At 52.0% G+C, this 21,382-nt stretch overlaps 1 protein-coding gene across 4 annotated transcripts in view; it reads right to left on the bottom strand.

Moving 5' to 3' along the window:
* Nucleotides 1-3,424: 3,424 nt before the first annotated feature.
* Nucleotides 3,425-21,382, bottom strand: part of SLC27A1 (solute carrier family 27 member 1) — a 29,169-nt gene continuing 11,211 nt past the window's right edge. The window contains exons 3-13 of one of the 4 annotated variants that reach the window (XM_081230697.1): nt 16,737-17,131; nt 16,449-16,610; nt 16,284-16,353; nt 15,441-15,556; nt 15,255-15,364; nt 8,392-8,601; nt 7,113-7,239; nt 6,886-7,023; nt 6,649-6,813; nt 6,099-6,245; nt 3,425-4,851 (exon numbers count right to left, since the gene is read on the bottom strand). In XM_081230697.1, coding sequence (XP_081086823.1) covers nt 4,694-4,851; nt 6,099-6,245; nt 6,649-6,813; nt 6,886-7,023; nt 7,113-7,239; nt 8,392-8,601; nt 15,255-15,364; nt 15,441-15,556; nt 16,284-16,353; nt 16,449-16,610; nt 16,737-17,131 — 1,798 coding nt within the window. In that variant the 3' untranslated portion in view covers nt 3,425-4,693. The remainder of the gene's footprint in view (nt 4,852-6,098; nt 6,246-6,648; nt 6,814-6,885; nt 7,024-7,112; nt 7,240-8,391; nt 8,602-15,254; nt 15,365-15,440; nt 15,557-16,283; nt 16,354-16,448; nt 16,611-16,736; nt 17,132-21,382) is intronic. The other 3 variants (XM_081230698.1, XM_081230699.1, XM_081230700.1) reach the window with 3 other exon arrangements.

The raw sequence follows: 21,382 nt of genomic DNA, 5'->3' as shown, positions 1-21,382 counted from the left end.
CAATGATTCCAAAAGCATGAGCAACAAAAGACACATACATAAACTGGACTTCATCAAAATGAAAACCTTCTGTGTTTCAAAGGATACTACCAAAAGAGTGAAAAGACAACCCACAGGATGGGAGAAATTTTCAAATCATATATCTTATAAGGGTTTAGTATACAGAATATATTAAGAACTCTTACAACTCCAAATAGACAACCGAATTAAAAATTGGGCAAAGGGTCCAAATAGACACTTCTCCAGAGAAGGTATACAAATGGCCAATAAGCACATGAAAAGATGTCCTGTTTATTAGCCCTCAGGGAGATGCAAATCAAAACTACAATGAGATATCACTTCATACCCACTAGAATGACTACAATAATAAAACAAGTAGTGCTGATGAGGATGTGGGAAATTGGAAACTCACACACTGTTGCTGGTGGGGATATAAAATGATGCAGTCACTTTGGAAAACAGTCTGGCAGTTCCTCAAAAGATTAAACATAGAGTTACCGTGTGACCTAGCACTTCCACACCTACGTTTATACCCAAGAGAAGTCAAGACATGTTCTCGCAAAAAACTTTTGTGTGAATGGTCACAGCAGCATTACTCACGATAGCCAAAATGTGGAAATAACTTAGTGTCCATCACCTGGTGAGTGGTTAAACAAAATGTGGTCTCTCCTTACAGAGGTATATTGTTTGGCCATAAAAAGGAATGAGCTACAACTTGGATGAATCTTAAAAACATATTGAGTGAAATAAGTGAGACACCAAAGGCCACATATTATATGATTTCATTTCTATGAAATGTCTAAAACATACATCCGTAGAGACAGAAAGTAGTACTTGCCAGAGGCTGGGGAAGGGGAACGGGGAGTGACTTCTAAGGGACATGAGATCTCCTTTTGGGGTGATGAAAATATTCTGGAACTAGACAGAGGGGACGGTTGCATAACCTTGTGAATATACTAGAAGCCACTAAGTTGCACATTTTAAGAGGGTGCATTTTACGGTATATGAATAATAGCTCACTTAAAAAATAAACCAGTGATTCAGGCACATGAGACAGCAGGAGCGAAGGCGCTGAGGCCAGACACAGGCTGGAAACAACCATCTGTGGTCCAAGGGAAAAAGCCTGCAGGATGACAGTGCTAGCCAGAGCCTGGAATCTTCCCCAGAGTGACGGAGACCCTCAAGGGGTGTGGGGCAGGGATTCAGCCTGCAGCCGTCCGTCCTCAGGAAGCTCTTGGCCCCCAACTCTCCTCCTCCACGTGCCCTCTCGGGCAGCTGCTGCTCCTTCCTGGTCCCTCATGCACTTCTCAGCCCCTGCCTCTCACAGTGTACTTGCCAACGCCAGGCTGGGGCATTTTTCTTCCCACATCACAAATAAAGACATCCCCTCTGTGCACATCCTTCCAGGGCCCCTCCAAAAAGGAGAGGCTCGGGGCACAGCGCCTTCGGATCCCTAGCTCTCTTCCTGATTTACCGAGGGTCCCGGGGGCAAGTCACAGAGCTTCTCATTTGGTATAAAAAATACAGAGCTATCAAGCCACGAGAAGGCATAGAGGAACATCAAATGCATCTTGCTGAGAGAAGCCAGTCTGAAAACGTTATACATGGTGTGATTCCAAGTCCATGACACTCTGAAAAAGGCAAAACTGTGGAGACAGTAAAAAGATCAGGGGTTGGGGTAGGAGGAATGAAGAGATGGAACATGGGAATTTTAGGGCAAGACAAACTATTCTTTGTGATACTGTAACAGTGGATGCATGTCTTTATGCATTTGTTGAAACCCACAGAATGCATAACAGAGCGAACCCTAATGTAAACTGCGGACTTCGCTTAATAATAATGTATCTACATTAGCTTGTCAAGTGTAACAAATGTAGCCCGCTAATGCCAGATGTTAATTATAGTGGAAACAGTGGCGCAGAGGTGAGAGGGTATATGGGAACTCTGTATTTTCCGCTCATCTTCCTGTAAACTTAAAACTGCCCTGATAAGTAAAATCTATTAATTTTATTATTTTTTAATGTTTATTTATTTTTGGCTGCGTTGGATCTTTGTTGCTGCGCGCGGGCTTTCTCTAGTTGCAGCGAGCCGTGACTACTCTTCATTGCGGTGCGCAGTTTTCTCATTGCGGTGCGCAGGCTTCTCATTGTGGTGGCATCTCTTGTTGCGGAGCACGGGCTCTAGAGCGCAGGCTCAGTAGTTGTGGCGCACGGGCTTAGTTCCTCCACAGCATGTGGGATCTTCCCGAACCAGGGATTGAACCCGTGTTGCCTGCATTGGTAGGCAGATTCTTAACCATTACGCCACCAGGGAAGTCCCCTATTAATTAATTTTAAAAAGCAAACAAACGCAGACCCTGACACTAAGAGACGTCAGGATTATTTTCTTGCTGGTCTGGAGAGAACTTCTTACACTGCTGCAACTAGCGTCACAAGCTTTGCAGTGAGAAAGGTCCCCACTGGGCCACTTTCTCACCAGAGCCCCTCCCTGACAATGAGTTCACTCCCCTCCCTGTGCCTTCAGTTTCCTCATCGGTACAACGGGGACCATGATGATACCTTTGGAGGTGGTTGGATGTCTGAAGGGATGTTACCCAGAATGCACTTGCTTATCAGCACACCAGGGAAGCTCCATCCCCATCAGCAACAGATCCTTCTCCCACCCTCACTGGGCATCTCAGAGGCTATACCTTACACCCCCCTCCTTGCACTGTGGGCAGCCAAGGACCAGCTCCACACATCAATGGTTCATCCATCCTTGAGCTGGCCGAGGACTCATCCACCCCCCATCCAACCCCAGGGTCGCCCCCTCCTAGCAAATGCTCCATTGTCATAAGACTTTCTTCCTCTGTCCCCTGAAGTGGAGACGAGACAGACATTATAATTCTGGAGGGGGGACAGCTGAAGGTGCGAGCTGAGAGTATGAACTCTGGAGCTCAGAGTATGAACTCTGGAGCTCAATGTCCTGGGTTCAAATCCCATCTCAGACAGCTACCCTTGCAGGCTCAGTGGTTCTCACCCAGAGCTATGGCCTTATGTGCTGACCCCACACACAGAGGGCCTCCCTTCCTGGGGCAGCCGGACATGCCAGGACACACCCCCTGTCCCTGGCCATCCTGTGCACCTGCTGGAACCCACAGGCAGATAGGCTGTCCCTCTCCCGGGACCACCAAGGTCAGCACGGGGCTACAGGAGGACCCAGAGGCTGCAGGGAGGTGGCGAGAATGCTCACCCATGTGCCCCCCCCCGCCCCCCATCCCCAGACCCCTGAAGCCTTGCAGGTTGGAGAAGAGGCAACAGGAGCTGTAAGTAAAGGCTGAGTGTGTTTTGCTCATGTCTGGTGACTGTGTGTTCCCCGGTGAGGGGCCTGAAACTCACAGGGTTCTGGGCCATGTGGGGACAAACGGTGAGTGACTGAGCTCCCATCAGGCACCAGACACTCTGCAGGTTTATTTCTTAAATTCAGCTAGGAAACAAAATCTCAGTGCTTAGAAAGGCCCATGCAAAACAGCATGGGGTCACCTGCTACTGGCCTTGCTGTTCTAGGTGCGGGACGGTGCTGCCGGAGGGAGGGACAGAGGGGCAGTTTGGGTGGCAGGTCCCAACGATGGGTGTCCGGGCTGAGCCATCGACGAAGCTGATGGGGATGTCCGAGCCATCCGGGCAGGGTTGTCTCGGGATGTCACCAACCCAGGGTCCGAGCTGTCACTAGCAAGGCTAGCGGGACATTCAATAGGCTGGAACGCCTGAGGTCCAAGAGGCCATCTCAGATGCCAGCCCTGGCCTGGAGGCTTCCCTCAACCCCACTGCTGCCACTCCCCCGTGTCCCTCCAGCAGCCACACCAGGTAGGATCCCCAAGAGGCCTCTGCCAGGGTAAGCATCTGAGCAGTGGGCTGAGCAGCCACCCAGAGCCATCTTCAGGGCCCCTCCAGCAGAAGCTCCGTGGAGATGCCTGAACAGGGACATCTGGGCAGGGGAAACATCCAAGTGGTCACAGTCAGTTCCAGAAGTTTCTGGGGTATCAGGAAGGGCAGGCAAGGCAAGGGAGACCCACCAGGGACAGGAAGTGCAAAAGGCAATTGGCCCGGCTGGGGAGAGATTTCCTGCTGACCTGCACCCCTGGCCGAGGCCCCCCTGCCCCCGGGCTGGCCAGGCAGACACCCCTGGCTCCTCAGCTCAGCAAGGAGAGTGGAGGGCCTGCCTGGAGCTCATGCAGGCCTACATCGTCCGGGAATCCAGCAGCCTAGGGAGGACTGGGCTGGGTGGGCCTTGTTAAGGCACAGCTGAGAGGGAGGTGGAGAGGCCCCACTCGGGTTTACCACCCAGTGGGGAGGACCCGCGGAGGCCCCCAGGGCAGCTGGGCCTCCGCACAGACCCCAGCTCCCAGGAAGTGTCTGCTCTACTTTCGGCAGGAAGAGGGCAGGGGAGGAAAGATGGAGGAGAGAGGTGAGGGCAGTCAGGGACAGCAGGGAGGCTGAGAAGCAGGGAGCAGAGACAGACACACACACAGACACAGGAGTGGAGGACAGGCAGGGGGCAACCAGAGGGGGAGAGGAGGAGGGTGAAGGCGGGACATACAGGCTCCTCCCGGGATCCAGTTTCTCTGCCCCCAGGACAGGGCAGGGCTGTCTGGCTCAAGCCCCCCTCGCTTGCTGGGCCTGGTGCAAAGTCTCTGGTGGGCCGAGAAAGAGCGTCAGAGGGAGAAGGCGCCCGAACAGATGCGGGTGTAGACACCCTGATCCAGAGGCAGGTAGTGGCCCTGCTTCAGGTCCAGGAAGAAGAGCCGGTCTGAGGTCTGGCGTGGGTCGAAGCCTTCGTGCTGCAGCCTTGTCTTCTGAATCTTGAAGGTGCCTGTGGGGATGGGGGTGGAAGTGGGGGTGGGGTGGGGACTCGGCAGGGGCTTTCCAGGAATCCCCCCCCTCAACTCGCCATCCTGTCCTGCACCTCCAGACCTCTGAAGAGGCCTCTGCTAGGACCATTCTTCCCCATTTTGCCTGCCTGACTCCCCCCTGGCCTTTGGATCTCAGCTTCATGCCCCCTCCTCCAGAGAGGCCTCCCTGACCACCCTCATCATGGCCTGAAACTCTGTGTACCCCCTGCCTGGTCACGTGCCGACCCCCCCCACAAGACCAAGAAGGGGACAGGGCTGGCTCTGTCACACAGTAGGTCAGGGGTCAGCAACTTATAGGCCCATGGCCCACCCCATGGGCCAGATTCGGCCCACCATACGAGGTGGGCCACGCCCATTCACGTACACACTGTTTACTATTGCTTTTGCCCTACAGCTGCAAAGCTGAATTATTGCTGCAGAGGCTGTGGCCCGCAACTGAAAATATTTACTATCTGGGACTTTAAGGAAAAGTTTGTACTCCCTGAGGTAGACTATTAAAGAAGGGTTTTGTGAAAGACAGGGTTAGGGTTGGTAGGAAAACATGGAGGGAGAATCCCTGTGTGCTCTAGAGTTGGGAAGGTTTTTTTTCTTTTCAAATGAAACTTCGAAAGCACACACATGTGTGCCTTGGTGGCAGAGTGGTGAGCATTGCTGCCTTCCAAAAGCACAAACCACAAAATTGAAAAAGCAGAGGTGGTAGTGGTGGTGGTGTTTAAGTTTGTATCAAAATTAGAGGCTTCTTTTCAATAAAGGGCACCATGGACGGAGTTAACAGATTCCAAAACAGAAGAGATTTAGAAGGTCTGAAACCGCTAAGGAATTAGCATCTAGACTATTACGGGAAATTCCCATAAATCACAAAGAAAGATGAGGCAGCACAAAGACGGTCAAAGATACGCAGAAGAGGGTGATTTACAGCAGAGGAAACCTCAGAGGTGTGAGACGATTTGCTCAAATTTCCTAGTCATCAGAAAAAATGCTGAATATGAAGAAATGCACCAAACACTGCAGGATACCCAGTGGGAGTGGGAGTGAGAAATGGAAAGAAATAAGTATGTAAATAAAACAAGAAAAGGGCTTAGCCCACAGTGCCGGCTGGCCATGAACCATTACGTCGGACCTGGCACAGGGACTGAACTAGGACAAATAAGTAAATGACTGAGGAACTAACAGACAGATGGATACACGAAGAGACAGGGGGACGCACCTGTGGTGTCCACCTGGGGCAGGAGGCGCAGGAAGATGGGCCGTGCGTAGGGCGCCAGCACCTTCTGCAGCTCCTGGTACAGGGCATTGGGGCTCAGCTGGCCGTGGGGGTCCGCAATGGCTGCCATGCCTGCTTTGCCCTCCACCCCTGGAGACAGAGGTTTGGCTGAGACCACCACCCTTCGCCCCTCCATGGGACCAGATCCACCCTCCAATGGTGGCCCCTGGCTTCTGATCTCCAGTCCCTTCCACCTGGAATAATGCTCACCAAAGCAACAAACATTTTATGGAGCTCCTGCTGCACTCCCTGCAGCCCTGAGCCACGGCTGATTTCATGAGCCCATTTTCTGGATGAGGAAACTGAGGCTCAACATCAGGCATGAGGAGAGATTCCAGATCCAGGCCGCCACCCTGTCGGGTGCAGTTGTCCAGGTTGTGCACTGCTTTAGGTCCTGCCTACAAGGGTACCTGTACCTCCAAGCTCCTCCTGGCTGGGCTCCTCTGGGGCTGCTCCCAGGACCCTAGAACCACCCTCAGAGCCCCCAGCTTGCCTGGCACGGCCACCCCGTACACGGCCACATCTGTCTGGCCCAGCAGGCGACTCAGCACACCCTCCACCTCAGTGGTGGAGACGTTCTCCCCACGCCAGCGGAAGGTGTCCCCGCTGCGGTCCCGGAAGTACATGTAGCCCAGCTCATCCATCACCAGCACGTCACCTGGCAGAGAGGAGAGGGGGAGGTAAGATGGCAACCTGCCATCCCTACAGCCATCCCCCAGGGTCTGCACACCTGAGAGGTAGGCGCTGTCACCCTTGCGGAAGACACTGTGGGTGATCTTCCTGCTCGTGGCACTCTCGCTGATGTAGCCATCGAAGCGACGCAGCGGGTCCTGCTGGTTGATCTGGCCCACGAGGAGGCCGGGCTCCCCTGGGGAGGAGGCAGCGCTCAGGCTGTGCTGGGCGGGCAGGAGGTGGGGGGCCCCAGCTCCCTCGGGGACTAGGCAGGACCCTGCTCACCGGCCTGGCATGGGATACAGAGGCCCTGGGCATCCCGCAGTGGTTCCATGGTGTCCTCATTGACCTTCACCAGTCGGATGGGGTACACATTGGGCAGGATGCGGCTGTTGAAGCCACAGGAGCCGACCTGGGATGCGGCCAGCCGAGTCAACGAGGAGCCCCAGGGTGACACGGGATCCTCCCCCCACACACATACACCTTGCCTCTCCTGCCCCAGGGCCTGGAATTAGCACTCCTAGTGTCACCCAACTCTGTGACCTTGGATGATCTGAAAGAGGGGGGTATTAAGTGCAGCATCCTGCCAGGAATCATGCCCCCTCTCCCACCTTCCCAGCCTCCCTTGCAGTCATGTGAGGAGACCTGCCAACCGGCCGCCACTTCCTGGTCCTTAAAACTTTCCAGGCTGGCAGGAAGTGGATGGCCAAAGTGATCCTGAAGCCATGTAGGGACACTGGCAGAGCTTCTGCCCGCTGCCCACTGCATGTCACCCTGCCTGGCTCAGTTCTATGAGCAGAAAGGCCTGTCTAATGGGTTTCTGCCGCTGCACACGGTTGGGTATATTTGTTAGAGCGGCAACCTCTGCTGGTACGGCCAGAGTGTGCTCTGGGGCTGTCCATTCAACAGATGTGCGTGGTGGGGACTGTGCCTTGTCCTCAGGTGCTGGGGACCCAGCAGCGAGAGGCAGAAAGAACCCCTACCCCCTAGGGCGATGTATTATTCTTCTCATTCTCTGTTCCTGACTTTGGATGGGAAGGGCTTAATAAGGGAGAAGGAGGGTCCTGAGAGGGCAGAGTGGAGATAATAGTTGTTGATCATAAAAGCATCTGTTTGCAGAGTGCCTACTGCACGGGGAAGGGGTGCTGTGCTGAGCTCATGTTGTTGGGTGATTAGGACAAACCTAATAAGTTGTTAACCCCATTTACAGATAAGGAAACGAAGACCCAAGGAGTCTGAGTGACTTGCCCAGTATGAGGAGATCAGCACCCCATTTCTGGCCCTGGATCCCCCAGAGCCCTGCTCTCCCCTGCCACCTCCACTGCTACAAATTGAGGCTCAGAAAGGCTGAGGCGCTTGCCCAGGGCAACGCAGTCACGCTGTGAATTTGAACTCAGGGGTGACAGTCACATGACTGGGCAAGCCAGAAGAAAGCAGCCAAGTGCCCTGGCCGAGCTGCCCACCACAATCCAGGCTGTTCTTTGGGGACACGGGGCCGGCGAGGCATAGGTAGCATCGATCCCTGAACCCCGAGACCTGCCCGGGCCGCCCCGCCTGCGCCCACCTTCCCGTCCATGTTGGCGATGCTGCAGTTGCACTCGGTGGCTCCGTAGAACTCGCCGACCTGGCGCACACCGAAGCGCTCCGTGAACTCCTCCCAGATGGCTGGCCGCAGCCCGTTGCCCACCGCCAAGCGCACGCTGTGCCGCCCTTCTGCCTCGCTCACCGGCTGTTTCAGCAGGTAGCGGCAGATCTCCCCGATGTACTGGACCACCTAGGTGGGTGGGAAGCGAGCAGTGGGCGCCTGCGCTGGAGCAGAGAGGAGCCAGCTGGGGGCGGAGGCTGCCGCGGGCCAGAGACCTCCAGACCCAGCGACCTCCCCCACTCCAACCTGGGCGCTAGGAACAAAACGGCCTTAAAGATGATAATAGCAAGGAAACAGACCAGGCCTATCCATTCCCTCAATCCCCAACACGCCTTCCATCTGAGTGGATGCATCACGTCCCCCATGCCCCTCCAGCAGTCCCTCTATCCCCTCTGCTGCTTTCTGGGGACACCACGTGTGGTGCACGCAGGCAGGAAGGTGAGCCGTGGCGTTGACACTCCACAGGGCAACCCTCAGCCCAGAGGCGATGTGCTCTCCACTGTCCCCCAGAGCCCCAACCATCTGAGCTCAGGGTGCCCACAGTCCTGATCCTGGGGTGGGACCACTCTCAGGTGCATGCTCTTTGCTGCCTCCCTGAAGTCACAGCAGGGACCCAGCCCCTGGCCTGGACCCTCGGACAGACCCAGCTGCCCACGGAGTCACCTACTCACTGCCCCACCCGCACTGCCCCCAGGGCTCCTTCTCTCCCTGTCTTGTGGCTCCACCCCCTGGGGTCAAGTCCCAGATACCCCAGGTGCCCTTGAGTCCTCATCTCCAGGACGGCTTCTTAATGATACCCTCCCCATTTTACAGATGGAGAAACTGAGGTTCACAGACAGTAAGTAACCACCAAGGCTGATAATGTGGTAAAATTTGACATGTATCTGGGCATCCTGGCTCCAGAGTCTCAATGAAGCAGTTACATGTTCAGAATTAACCACCATGGCAATCAGTACAGCTTCAAACTACTCACTAGATGAAGCACAAAATTCGACCTGTGATCAATTCCATCTGGCCCTGCCGCCCTCACTGCCCCCTCTCCTTCTGACTCCTATGTTCACTCGGCTCTGCCACGTGGGTCTCCTCCTCAGGGCCTTTGCACATACTGTGCCCTCTGCCTAGAACACTCTTCCCCCAGATGCACCTGGGTCCTCAGGTCTCGGCTCAAATGTCACCGTGACTGAGAGGTATTCCTTGAGCAGGACTTAATAAGTATCTGATAAATACAAGTGCACTGAGCACTCACTACCAGCCAAGCAGAGAGCTCATCTGTTTAATCTTCCTGAGACTCCATGTTGGAGAGGAAGGCACTGAGACCCAGAGAGGGGACACAGGTGGCCCAAGATCACCAGCTGCTGACCAGGAAGCAAGCCCCAGGCAAGGCAAGATCAGAGCCCATGATGGTTTCTCTCCCTCTGCCCCCAGGCTCCCTCATGTGCTTTGGATGTGGCCCAGCCCACCCCATCTCCAGGATAGAACAAGTCATACAGCGTGGCCAATCAGTCCAGTCCATCCCCACTGATTGGTTCAAGGATAAGCATGTGACCATAGCTAAGCCAATGAGAATCAGCCCTGAGACTTTTAATGGACTGGTGGGAAGACAGGCTCTTTCTCAACTAGAACTGTGGGGAACAATCCTGGAGAAGCAGGGTGGGGAGGAAGCCACCCACTAAGGAAAGAAGAAAACAAGAGGAAGAGGAAAACAAATAGAGAGAGAGAAAGAGAGAGACCCTCCTTGATCAAGGTGTGCCTGAAGCTGTCCACCATGTGGCCTCCTCGGTTCCATAAGCCAACAAATCCCTTTCCTCAAGAAAGCCAGAATTTAGGTTAGGGCTGGGTTTAGGGTTTTGGTTTAAGCTGTCAACTGACAAAGTCCTGCCTAAATACATAGCTGCCCTCCAGACCATCACAGGTAGACGCAGCCACACTCTGAGCAGCTCGTAGCTGTCCTCTTCAGAAACCAGGCTGGGGAAGGGACAACACAGCCACAGTTGAGGCAGCTGAAGGTTTCAACGACCCTGTGGCCCTGAGGCCACATCTACGTACTGAGAGCCAAACAGCTGATCTTTACTCTGGCCTGGACCCTCGGACAGACCCAGGGCTGAAGGAAAGACAACTCAGGTTAGCTCAGAGAGGCAGACACCAGGTGCCCCAGCCGAGACCTCCTGCCTGCAGGGCAGCACCTGGACAGAAGCTGGCAGTGAATTGTCAACCTGGGACCCCCACTACAACTCCCGAGTCAGGGTGACCTCGTACACCCAATGTACACACCCAAGTGGGTATGGGGAGACACAGGAACTATACACCCATGGATGGATGATGGGCTGACTTACCTATCGCCTACCCATCTGCTTTATGCGCTAAAAAAGGGGAGTTCTAGATTACAGCCTGCTGCCTCCCGTGAGGATGGCCGGGCAGTTGATCTGAGCCATGCCCACTGCTGCAAATAAAACAGCCACGCAGTTTCCCCCATCCTACAGCCAGCCATGAGATGGGATTTCTAAACCCAAACGCACGCTCCTAAGTCTTTTTGGCATCCTTGTGAAACTTGACCTTTGAGGATTCCATCCTCTACTCCTTAAAGAGCCCCTCAGTGCCTTCTCTTGGTCACAGAAATACCCCTTCAAGGAAACAGAATGGAATTTCAGGGGCCCGGAGACAGTGAACAAAGCCCGATGCAACACAGCACGTCAAAGACAAAGAGAGGGACAGCCAGACACCACAGGCCTCCTGGTGGAGGACATGACATCACCCACAGGGAACCCTTGCCAAAAAAGTAGAACTTGAAGCGATGAAATATCTAGATCAGTGGTTCTCAACCACAGTCAAGACACCTGACAATGTCTGGAAACGTTTTTAATTATCACAGTTAGGAGGTGGGGTGCCAGTGGCATCCAGTGATTTTAGGCCAGAAATGCTGTTAAATAACCTACAGTGCACAGGACAGCCCTCATCACAGAGAAAGATGCAGCTCCAAATACCCACACTGCTGTGGTTGAGAGATGCTGTGCTTCCACTATGGAGAACAGTATAGAGATTCCTCAAAAAACTAAAAATAGAGTTACCATATGATCCTGCAATCCAACTCCTGGGCATATATCTGGACAAAACTCTTAACTTGAAAAGACACATGCACCCCAATGTTCATAGCAGCACTATTTACAGTAGCCAAAACATGGAAGCAACCTAAATGTCCACTGACAGAGGAATGGATAAAGAAGATGTGGTACATATACATACAATGGAATATTACTCAGCCATAAAAAAGGATGAAATAATGCCATTTACAGCAACATGGACCGACCTAGAGATTATCATATAAAATGAAGTAAGTCAAACAGAGAAAGACAAGTATCATATGATATCACATCTATGTGGAATCTTTTAAAATGATAGAAATGAACTTGTTTATGAAACAGAAATAGACTCACAGACATAGAAAACAAACTTAAGGTTACCAAAGGGGATGGGTGGGAGAGATAAATTAGGAGTCTGGGATTAACATATATATACTACTATATATAAAATAAACAACAGGACCTACTGTATAGCACAGGGAACTATATTCAATATCTTGTAATAATCTATAATGGAAAATGGAAAATAATCTGAAAAAGAATATATATATCTATAATGTTTATATATATATAACTGAATCATTTTGCTGTATACCTGAAACTAACACAACATTGTATAAATTAACTATATGTCAATTTTAAAAAGTAGTTAAAAAAACAAAACAACAAAAAACCCCCACTATGCTTGACCCTACTCCCAAGGTACAGGAAGTGCCAGGGAGAGAGAAGCATGTCAAAGGACCTCCCAGCAATACCCAGACTGGGAAAACACTACAGGCCAAACTTCATTTCTTCAATAAATAAATTACAAGGAGAGGTGGGAAGAGAATGAGGGAGAGACAAGGGGCACCTACAGATAAAAGGATTCTTATAAGAAACATCAACTAGTTGCAATGTGTGGGTCTTACCTAAAAACTGATTTTTAAAAAAAATACAGAAACAAAAAAACCCCATATTTTGACATGGTAAAACACTGGGGATCAGGCCATTGTCCGGATTCCTGATAACTGAGAAATCACTGGCACTTTTTGGCTGTGATAATGATACTGAGGTTATATGTTTGTGGAGTTTTTTCCTTCATTTTTACTCTTTCTTTTATTGGGGTAAAATACACACAATATAAAATTTACCATCTTAGCCATTTCTTTTCCATCTTACCCATTTTTAAGTGTACAGTTCAGTGTATTAAATACATTCACATTGTTGAGCAGCCATCACCACTATCCATCCCCATAATTTTTTTTTTTTTTTTTTTTTTTGGCCACACCACGCGACTTCTGAGATTTTAGTTCCCTCACCAGGGATAGAACCCGGTCCCTCAGCAGTGAGAGTACCGGGTCCTAACCACTGGAAAGCCAGGGAATTCCCCCACAAAAATATTTTTACCTTGTAAATCTGAAACTCTATACCCAGTAAACACAAACTCCCCATTCCCCCCTCCCCTGGCCTTGGCAACTACATCCTACTTTCTGTCCATGATTTTGGCTACTGTGAGTACCTAATATAAGTGGAATCATGCAGTATTTGTCTTTTTGTGATTGGCTTATTTCATTCAGCATAATGTCCTCAATGGTCATCCATGTTGTAGCCTGTGTCAGAACTTCCTTCCTTTTTAAGGCTGAATAATAATCCACTGTAGGGATGAACCACATTTTGCTTATCCATTCATTCTGTTGATGAACACTTGGATTGCTTCCATGTTTTATTTATTGTGAATAATCTGCTATGAACATGGGTGTACAAATATCTCTTTGAGACCCTGCTTTCAAATCTTTTGTTTCATTTCTTTTTAATTAATTAATTTATTTATTTTTGGCTGTGTTGGGTCTTCATTGCTGTGTGGGGGTTTTCTCTAGTTGCGGTGAGCGGGGGCTACTCTTTGTTGCAGTGCACGGGCTCCTCATTGCGGTGGCTTCTCTTGTTGTGGAGCACGGGCTCTAGGCGTGCAGGCTTCAGTAGTTGTGGCACGCAGGTTCAGTAGCTGTGGCTCCCGGGCTCTAGAGCGCAGGCTCAGTAGTTGTGGTGCACGGGCTTAGTTGCCCCGTGGCATGTGGGATCTTCCCAGACCAGGGATCGAACCCAAGTCCTCTGCATTGGCAGGCGGATTCTTAACCAATGCTCCACCAGGGAAGTCCCAAATCTTTTGTTTTAAAAACAGCCCTCACCAGACACAAAAGTCCACACAGATATCCCGTTTATAAGAAATGTCCAGAACAGGCAAACCCATAGAGACAGAAAGCAGATTCATGGTTGCCAGGGGCTGGGGGAAGGGGAATGGGGAATGACTACCAGTGGGGACAGCATGTCCTTTTGGGGGTGATGGAAATGTTCTGGAACTACATAGAGGTGGTCACTGTACAACACTGTAAATGGACTAAGTGCCACTGAAGTATCCACTTCAAAACAGCTAATCTTGGGGACTTCCCTGGCGATCCAGTGGTTAAGACTCCGCCCTTCCACTGCAGGGGGCACGGGTTCCATCCCTGGTTGGGGAACTAAGATTCCGCATGCTGTGAGGTGTGGCCAATAAATAAATAAATAAATAAATAAAACTAAATAGTTCAAAAATTGAAAACCAAAAAAAAAGCTAATCTTATGTGAATTTCACCTCAATTGAAAAAAAAAAAAGACCAATCCTCATCTTTCAGAAGTTTTACTGACATATCTATGCAGGAAACACGCTGCTATCTGGGGCTGCTTCACAACAACACAGAAGGAGGGATGTGCTGGGGGAGTGGAGGGGGTAGGACAGGGTATCTGATGTCCTCTGGAGCCGAGTGATGGATACCTGGGAATCCCCTAAACTTTTCTGTCCACATTTATGTATATTTGCAACTCTCAAGAGTTAAGTTAATAAACAGACTGTCTTCTATTTCAAGATTCAGATTAGCAGTTTTCCCCAGACCACCCCCCACCACCCCAAGCAGAACATAAAATCCTCAAAAGCACAGCAGGGCAGAGTCATCGCCCCGAGGGATCCCCTAGGATGCCTGGCCCAGAGCCCCCACCCTGTCCAGCTGTGTGATCTGGGCAAGTGGCTGAACGTCTCTGGGCCCCACCTCTTCAAGGTGGGGTCAGCACCTGCCAATTTGCCAGTCCCTGGACACACCCCCTTCCCTCCCCTCCTCACTCCTTCTTCCACCTGGAGGAAGGTACTAGGCACCTGTATTTCCACCCCCATCACAGCACTGAAATCCTCGGCCTGCTCTCCTCTCATTGTGGAGGGGAGAGGAGAGGAAGGGATTTGTCTTAACCCCTACCTGCTCTGCAGGACAGTGGATGCCCTCCACCTCTGCTTCATGCTTATCCCACCAGGAAGCTCTGGGCTTTGTGGCCTTAACCAGCACAGCGCGGTGACTGCACCCATTTCCCTGCAGCCACCAGCAGGGAAGACCTTAGGGGCACAGGGAGTAGGGAAGGCAGCACCTTAAGGATCTCAGGCAGTCTGTGTCCAATCCCAGCTGCATTAAAAGCCTCAGTTTCTCCACCTACAAAATGGGTATGAGGCCTTTGCCCACTCCCAAGCAGCTGTGAGGTTCCAATGAGTTTACATGTTGAAGGTTTAGCCTCGGTCTGGGCCTTGAGCACAGAAGCACTGACTACCCACTCCCAACCCCACCGAGTCCCTGGGAGGTAGCCATTCAGAGCCATATACTTGGAAGGGTGGGCGGAGGGCTGGAGGTGTGAGAGGGGGCGGGGCCTGACCGTGCAGTTGTACTTGATGCAGTCATCCCAGAAGCGGCTGGCTGAAAACTTCTTGCGGAGGACCACAGTCAGCCCGTAGATGAGACACTGACCCACGCCAACGATGTTCCCTGCAGAGAGTGGACTCGATGAGGGGTCCCCAATCCCCCGCCCCCTCCCCCGCCCGAGCTTCCGTGGTTGTGGTACCTGCCGAGTGGTACAGGGGCAGACAGTCGTAGAGCACATCTGCCGCCTGAATGCTGTAGGAGTGGTGGGTAAATGCCGCTATGCGGTAGTACCTGCAGGGGCAGGGAGTGCAGGGGCTGGGACCCACACCCCCGAAAAAAGCATGGAGTGGGGGGAGTGAGCTGCATACTGAGGCAGAGCCATACCAGCTCATAGGGGCCTTATAGGCTGGCAGGAGAGGAACATGCAACAAATAAAGAAAATGGTGCTTGCTGCCACGAGGGATGATAGAGCAAAGGGACAGAGAGAGGCTGAAGGGGACAAAGCCAGGGAGGGTGGGGTAACCTGCCTGGGGAGGTGACACATGAGCTAAGGCCCGGCAAGAAGGAGCTGTAGGGTGAGCTAGGGAAGGGCACCCAGGTGAAGCGCAGAGCATATGCAAAGGTCCTGAGGCCAGAAGGAGTCTGGCAGGTTTGAGGAAGTGTGAGGGGTCGAGGAGGGAGCGAGCGAGAGGTGGAGAGGAGGAAAATGACATCAGAGAAGTGGCGGGTGCTGCACGACACGAATACGGCTTTTATTCTGAGGGCCAAGGAGGGTACAGGGAGGTCTGGCACAGAGGAGGTCTGATTTAGGATTTTAAACCTTACTATGGTCACAGACCATAGGGGGCAGGAGTGGGGACAGGAGGAGACTGAGGAGGGGCAGAGGGCAGCACGGTGTCCTGAGATGGGCTGTGGGTTTTACCCAGTTGGTATCAAGATGCCCACAAGACCCCAACAGGAGCTGGGGGTCGGGGGGATCAGGCCGTAGAGAGGACCTGGAGTGGCTCTCCTGCGCTGGGGGCAATGCCCACGGGCCCCTCACCTGCTGTGTACGACGATGGCAGCCTTGGGCAGCCCCGTGGTCCCTGACGTGTAGATGTAGAAGAGTCGATCTAAGAGAGATGTGGGTGTTGGGGACCGGAGGCTGGCGTGAGGGGGACGAGGGGACTGGGTGGGCATCGGCAGGGGGGATCCCACCTGGACTCACCATCCATGCCCTTGCCAGGGGGCTGAGCTAGGGGGGCTGTGGAGGCCTCCTTCAGCAGCGGGTCCAGGAGCTGGGTGTCCGGCAAGACACCCTCGGGACCCAAGTCTCCAGAACAGAACTTGACCAGGCTCTTGCCCAGCTGTCCACTCACCTCGGCCACCACTGCGGCCCAAAACATATGTCATGGTCAAGGATGGGCAGGTCCCCTCCCAGGGCCGGGGAAGCACCATCTCCCTGCCCTGGGCGGCCCCAGGCCCCCACCGAGATGCTGCCCACACCCGGCCTCACCCGCTGCCAGCTCCCGTCCGAAGACCAGGGCCTTGGCACCCGAGGTGCCCAGGCAGAAGACCAGGGGCTCCCGCCGCAGGTTAACATTGAGCAATGCGGCCTCCATGCCCGCCTTGGCCAGACCCAGCCACAGCCCCACAAACTCAGGCCGGCCCTCCAGGAAGATGGCCACCACGTCGCCTGGCGTGTAGCCCAGATGGAAGAATAGGTTGGCCACAGCATTGGAGTAGGCGTCCAGCTGCGCGAAGGTCCAGCACACGCCGCTGCCCGCGTCCACCAGCGCCAGGTGCTCAGGCTGCCGCCGTACCACCTCCTGGAAGATCTGCGGGATGGTGTGGCGGGCACGCTGGTGCCACCGCAGCTCCAGGCGCACACGTATCAGCACGAAGAGGCCGCTGGGAGGGGGGACGAGGGGACGGTGTCACTGAGTGTCCTGCCCGGCTTCCAGGAAACCACCCCAAGCCTCAGCATCCCCACGTGGAGAAAGCAGAGGAAAAGGTCCCTGTATTCCCAAGGGTGGCAAGTGTTCAATAAGAACCCTTGGGTTGCTGGGTCTCTTGGAGAAACTAAGGGCAAAGGGCCATCTACCAGTCAGCCCAGAAGTAGGCGGATTCTCACAGCTGGCCAGGCCATGCAGTGTAAATCAGAGTCACCCTGTCCTCCTCCGCCACAGCTTGCTTGGTGACCCTGAGGGAGCCAGGCCCAGTCCTATCCTTTTTCTCTCCTGGGGCAGCCCGAGTGCCCCATGCTGACCCCCCACTGCCTCCAGCTTGGACTCCTCATGCCCTGCCTGCCTCAACTGGGCCCTGGGGTCCACCCCCTGAGCTGGGGGGGCTGTTCCACTCCCAAGTTACTCAATGGCACTAGGCACAGTTGGCTGAGCCATCCAGCACGTGTGCCCCCACACAGGGGAGGAGGTGCCTCTGCCCCAGGTGAGGCCAGAAGACAGGCTAGCGAGAGGCCCTGATGGCAGGTGCCTTGTTCCTCTGTCTTCACCTGCTAGTAGAGACAAGGGGATCAGAGGCCCCAGGGGAATATAGAACCCCAGTAGAAGGAGCCAGGTTCCTGAATGACCCTGTGGAGATGAGTAGCCATCACTGATGATGCCAGGCTGTCAGATGAGTGAGACATGAACTTGTTTGTGTTGTTTTAAGCAAACAGAAATGTCTTTAGATCACAGAACCAAGAAAGCTAGAATTTCTCAGTGCAGGAGCTCAAGAAACAAGTGGTCTTCTGGCTTTACGTGGCTCCCTGCCCTGCCACCTGACTCTGAGAGGTAACTTTGTGCTGGGTTAAGCCACTGTCAAGTGGGGACCTGTTTGTTACAGCAGCTTGCTCTGCCCTGACTGAGACAGGTGGTCCTCACTCCACCCCCAGGAAGGTTACCGGGGTGTGGTTCCCCAAATCCTAAATGAACACTTAGAACGGGTGCATTTTATTATATGTAAATTACATCTCAAAAACAACCCATGAAGACAGAGCAGATTGGTGGTAACTAGGAGCTGGGGGAGGGGGAATGGGGAGTAACTGCTAATGGGGACAGGGTTTCCTTCTGGGGTGATGGAAATGTTCTGGAGCTAGATAGAGCTGATGGTTGCACAACACTGTGAATGTACTCAATGTCGCTAATGGTAAATTTTATATTATATGCATTTTACTACAATAAAAATGAATGAATGAATTAAACTCATGAAGACTATCTGTGGCAAGGTTAAAAACAGGAGTCCTTACCTTCCAGATGTACACCCTGGAAAACTAACAGATAGAAAGATGTGCCACTGAGATTCAGACAGAGGAGGAAGTGGGTGGAGATGAGAAAACAATCATATGAAGATCACGGAAGCTGGGGGATGGGCACATGGGTTTATTACATTATTCTCTCTACTTCTGTAAGCTTGAAATTTTCCATAGTAAAATGTTTTTAACACAGATTTTTAAAAAATAAAATAAAAAAATAAATTTTAAAAATAAAAAAATTTTAAATAAAAATTTAATTTTTAATTTAAAAAATTTTAAAATAAATTTTTTTTATTTTAAAAATTAAAATTTTTAATTTAAAACTTTTTAATTTTTTAATTTTTTTGGCTGCACCGTGCAGCTTGCAGGATCTTAGCTCCCTGACCAGGGACTGGAATGGGCCCCCTGCAGTGGAAGTGTGGAGTCCTAACTACTGGACTGCCCAGGGAATTCCCTAAATTTTAAAAAAAGTTTTTAAAAATCAAAAATCAAAAAAAAATTTTTTAAATGATGTTTTAACCCTCCAAAGGCTCCCACTGTTTTTTCGATCAAGTGCCTTCCCTGTGGCCTGTGAGGCCCAGCACGGCCCAGCCCCATGCATCTGGCCACCTCATCACCCTCCATTGCCCCAGCTTGCTCTTGCCTCCTTCCCTGATCTTCAGCAGGGCAGAGGTTCCTGCCCCAGGGCCTTTGCCCAGCTCCCACTGCCTGGAATACTCTGCCCCAAGCCCCTCATCTCGGCTCCTTCTCATCCTTCACCTGTCAGCTCCAATGACACCTGCTCAGAGGGGTCCTCCCAGCCCTGCCCAGCTTGGATCAGTAAGACTATTTTAAAATATCCCTGCAAATCCTTTGACAGTCCTCCCTTCGAAAGGTGGGTTCTATTTCCCATCCGCTTGAGTGGAGGCAGACTGAGGGGCTTGCTTCTGAGGAAGAGAATGTAGCAGAAGTGACGCTATATGACTTCTGAGCCCACGGCACAAAGACAGCACACCTTCTTCCCAGCACACAGGAGCCCTCATGCCCTCTCGCTTTCCCTCTCTCTTAGGACACTGGCCCTGGGAACCCAGCACTGAGCTGTAAGGAAGCCTAGACATAGGAGATGATAATGATCATTTTTTAAGCCCCTAGTTTCAGAGGTAATTTGTTACACAGCCATAGGTAACTGATACATTCCCAGCACCCACACACCCCCACCACCATCGTTTTATTCCTTCAAAGTGATCATCACAATCTAAAACCGCCATCTTCCTTTCTGGGTTTCCTGAATTCTTGTGTTTTTCCATGAGAGCAGGCACCCTGTCTATCTGTCTATTGTGTCCAGGGCTGTAGTCCCAGCACTAGAAACAGGGCCTAGAATGTAAGGACGATGCTGGTGTCCCACAGGCTGGCTCAAATGCAGCCCAGTCTCTTCTGCCTGTGTGACTGCAGTTGTTGAAGAGTGTCTCCAAAAATTCATGTACACCCAGAACCTCAGACTATGACCTTATTTGGAAACAGGGCCTTTGCAGATATAATTAAGGTAAGTATGAGATGAGGTCAACCTGATTGCCTAGGTGGGCCCTAAATCCAATAACAGGTATCTCTACAAGAAGAGAGAGGGACTCCCCTGGCGGTCCAATGGTTAAGACGCTGAACTTCCACTGCAGGGGTCGTGGGTTCAATCCCTGGTCGGGGAACTAAGATCCCGCATGCTACACAGTACAGCCAAAAAGTAAAAAAAAAAAAAAAAAAAGAAGAAGAGAAAACAGAGACACAAGGGAGAGGCTCTGAGGAGACAGACGCAGAGACTGGAGTGATGCAGCCACAAGCCAAGCCAAGGACGCCTGGAACCCCCAGAGGCTGATTTTGGGTTTCTGGTCTCCAGAACTTTGAGACAACAAACTCCTTTTGTTTTAAGCTACCAAGATTGTGGTAATTTGTTACGGCAGCCCCAGGACACTCATACAGTGGGCATGGGTGGGTACATCCCTCTCTGGGCCTCCTGGTTAATGGGGACAATAAGATCCCATGCCTTCCAGGTCATTAGGGGATAAAAGAGATGGATGGAGACTTCTAAGGACAGGGCCTGGCGTGTCCTACATTCTCAATAAACTCTGTTGCTATCCTCTCCCCAGGGAGGTATGCACTGTCAGTAAGAAAACAGAATTGAATTAGCATCTTATCTGCCCAGCAACTTGACTCATACCTACCCTGTAAGGAAGAAAGAGGAACAAGCAAGTTCCAAGAGTGGGGCCCAGCCCAGGAAGTCCCCTGGGAGTAATGGTCCAGGGGAGGAGGCAGGACATGATCTGAGGGCCTTGTGCAAACACTGATTCCTCAAGTGTCTGTCCCGGAGCTGTGAGCCCCAGCAGAGCCCAGAGGAAAGAAAAAGTGCCCTGGCGTCAATGGCTTTGGTTCAGATCCCACTCCACCGCTTACCAGCTATGGCACCTGGGCAGACCCTGCCCTCTCTGGGCCTTAGTTTCCTTACTTGGAATATCAGGAGACTGAACATAACAAGCTCCAAGTGTTCTCCAGCTCAGCAAAGTGTAGGTATTGCCATTGTCCTATTTACAAAGAGGAAGCAGGGCCCAGAACAGCAGTGCATCTGTAAATGGGGGAACAGTGCAATTCTCGGCCTAATACCTGTCAAATGTATTAAGTGCCCAACCAAGAAGAAGGATAGAAAAAGAGCGATTCATCATTACTCTGCCCAGGAGGATCGGGTCCTGCCTCTGGGCTTTGCACCTGCTGTTCCCTCTGCCTGGAGCACTCTTCCGTCCCCCAGGTCTTTGCACGGTTGGCTCCTTCTCATCTGACCACCTGTGCTGGGTGCCCCACACCTACCGCCCTGTCTGCAGTAGTCTTGCGCTATCCTTGCCTCTCCCCAACGTGCTGTATTCTTCTTGTCACTTTCTGATGTTTAA

Source organism: Mesoplodon bidens (assembly GCF_964165515.1).
Source record: "Mesoplodon bidens genome assembly, chromosome: 4".
NCBI lineage: Eukaryota > Metazoa > Chordata > Mammalia > Artiodactyla > Ziphiidae > Mesoplodon > Mesoplodon bidens.
This window is presented reverse-complemented; position numbering and strand designations above follow the sequence as displayed.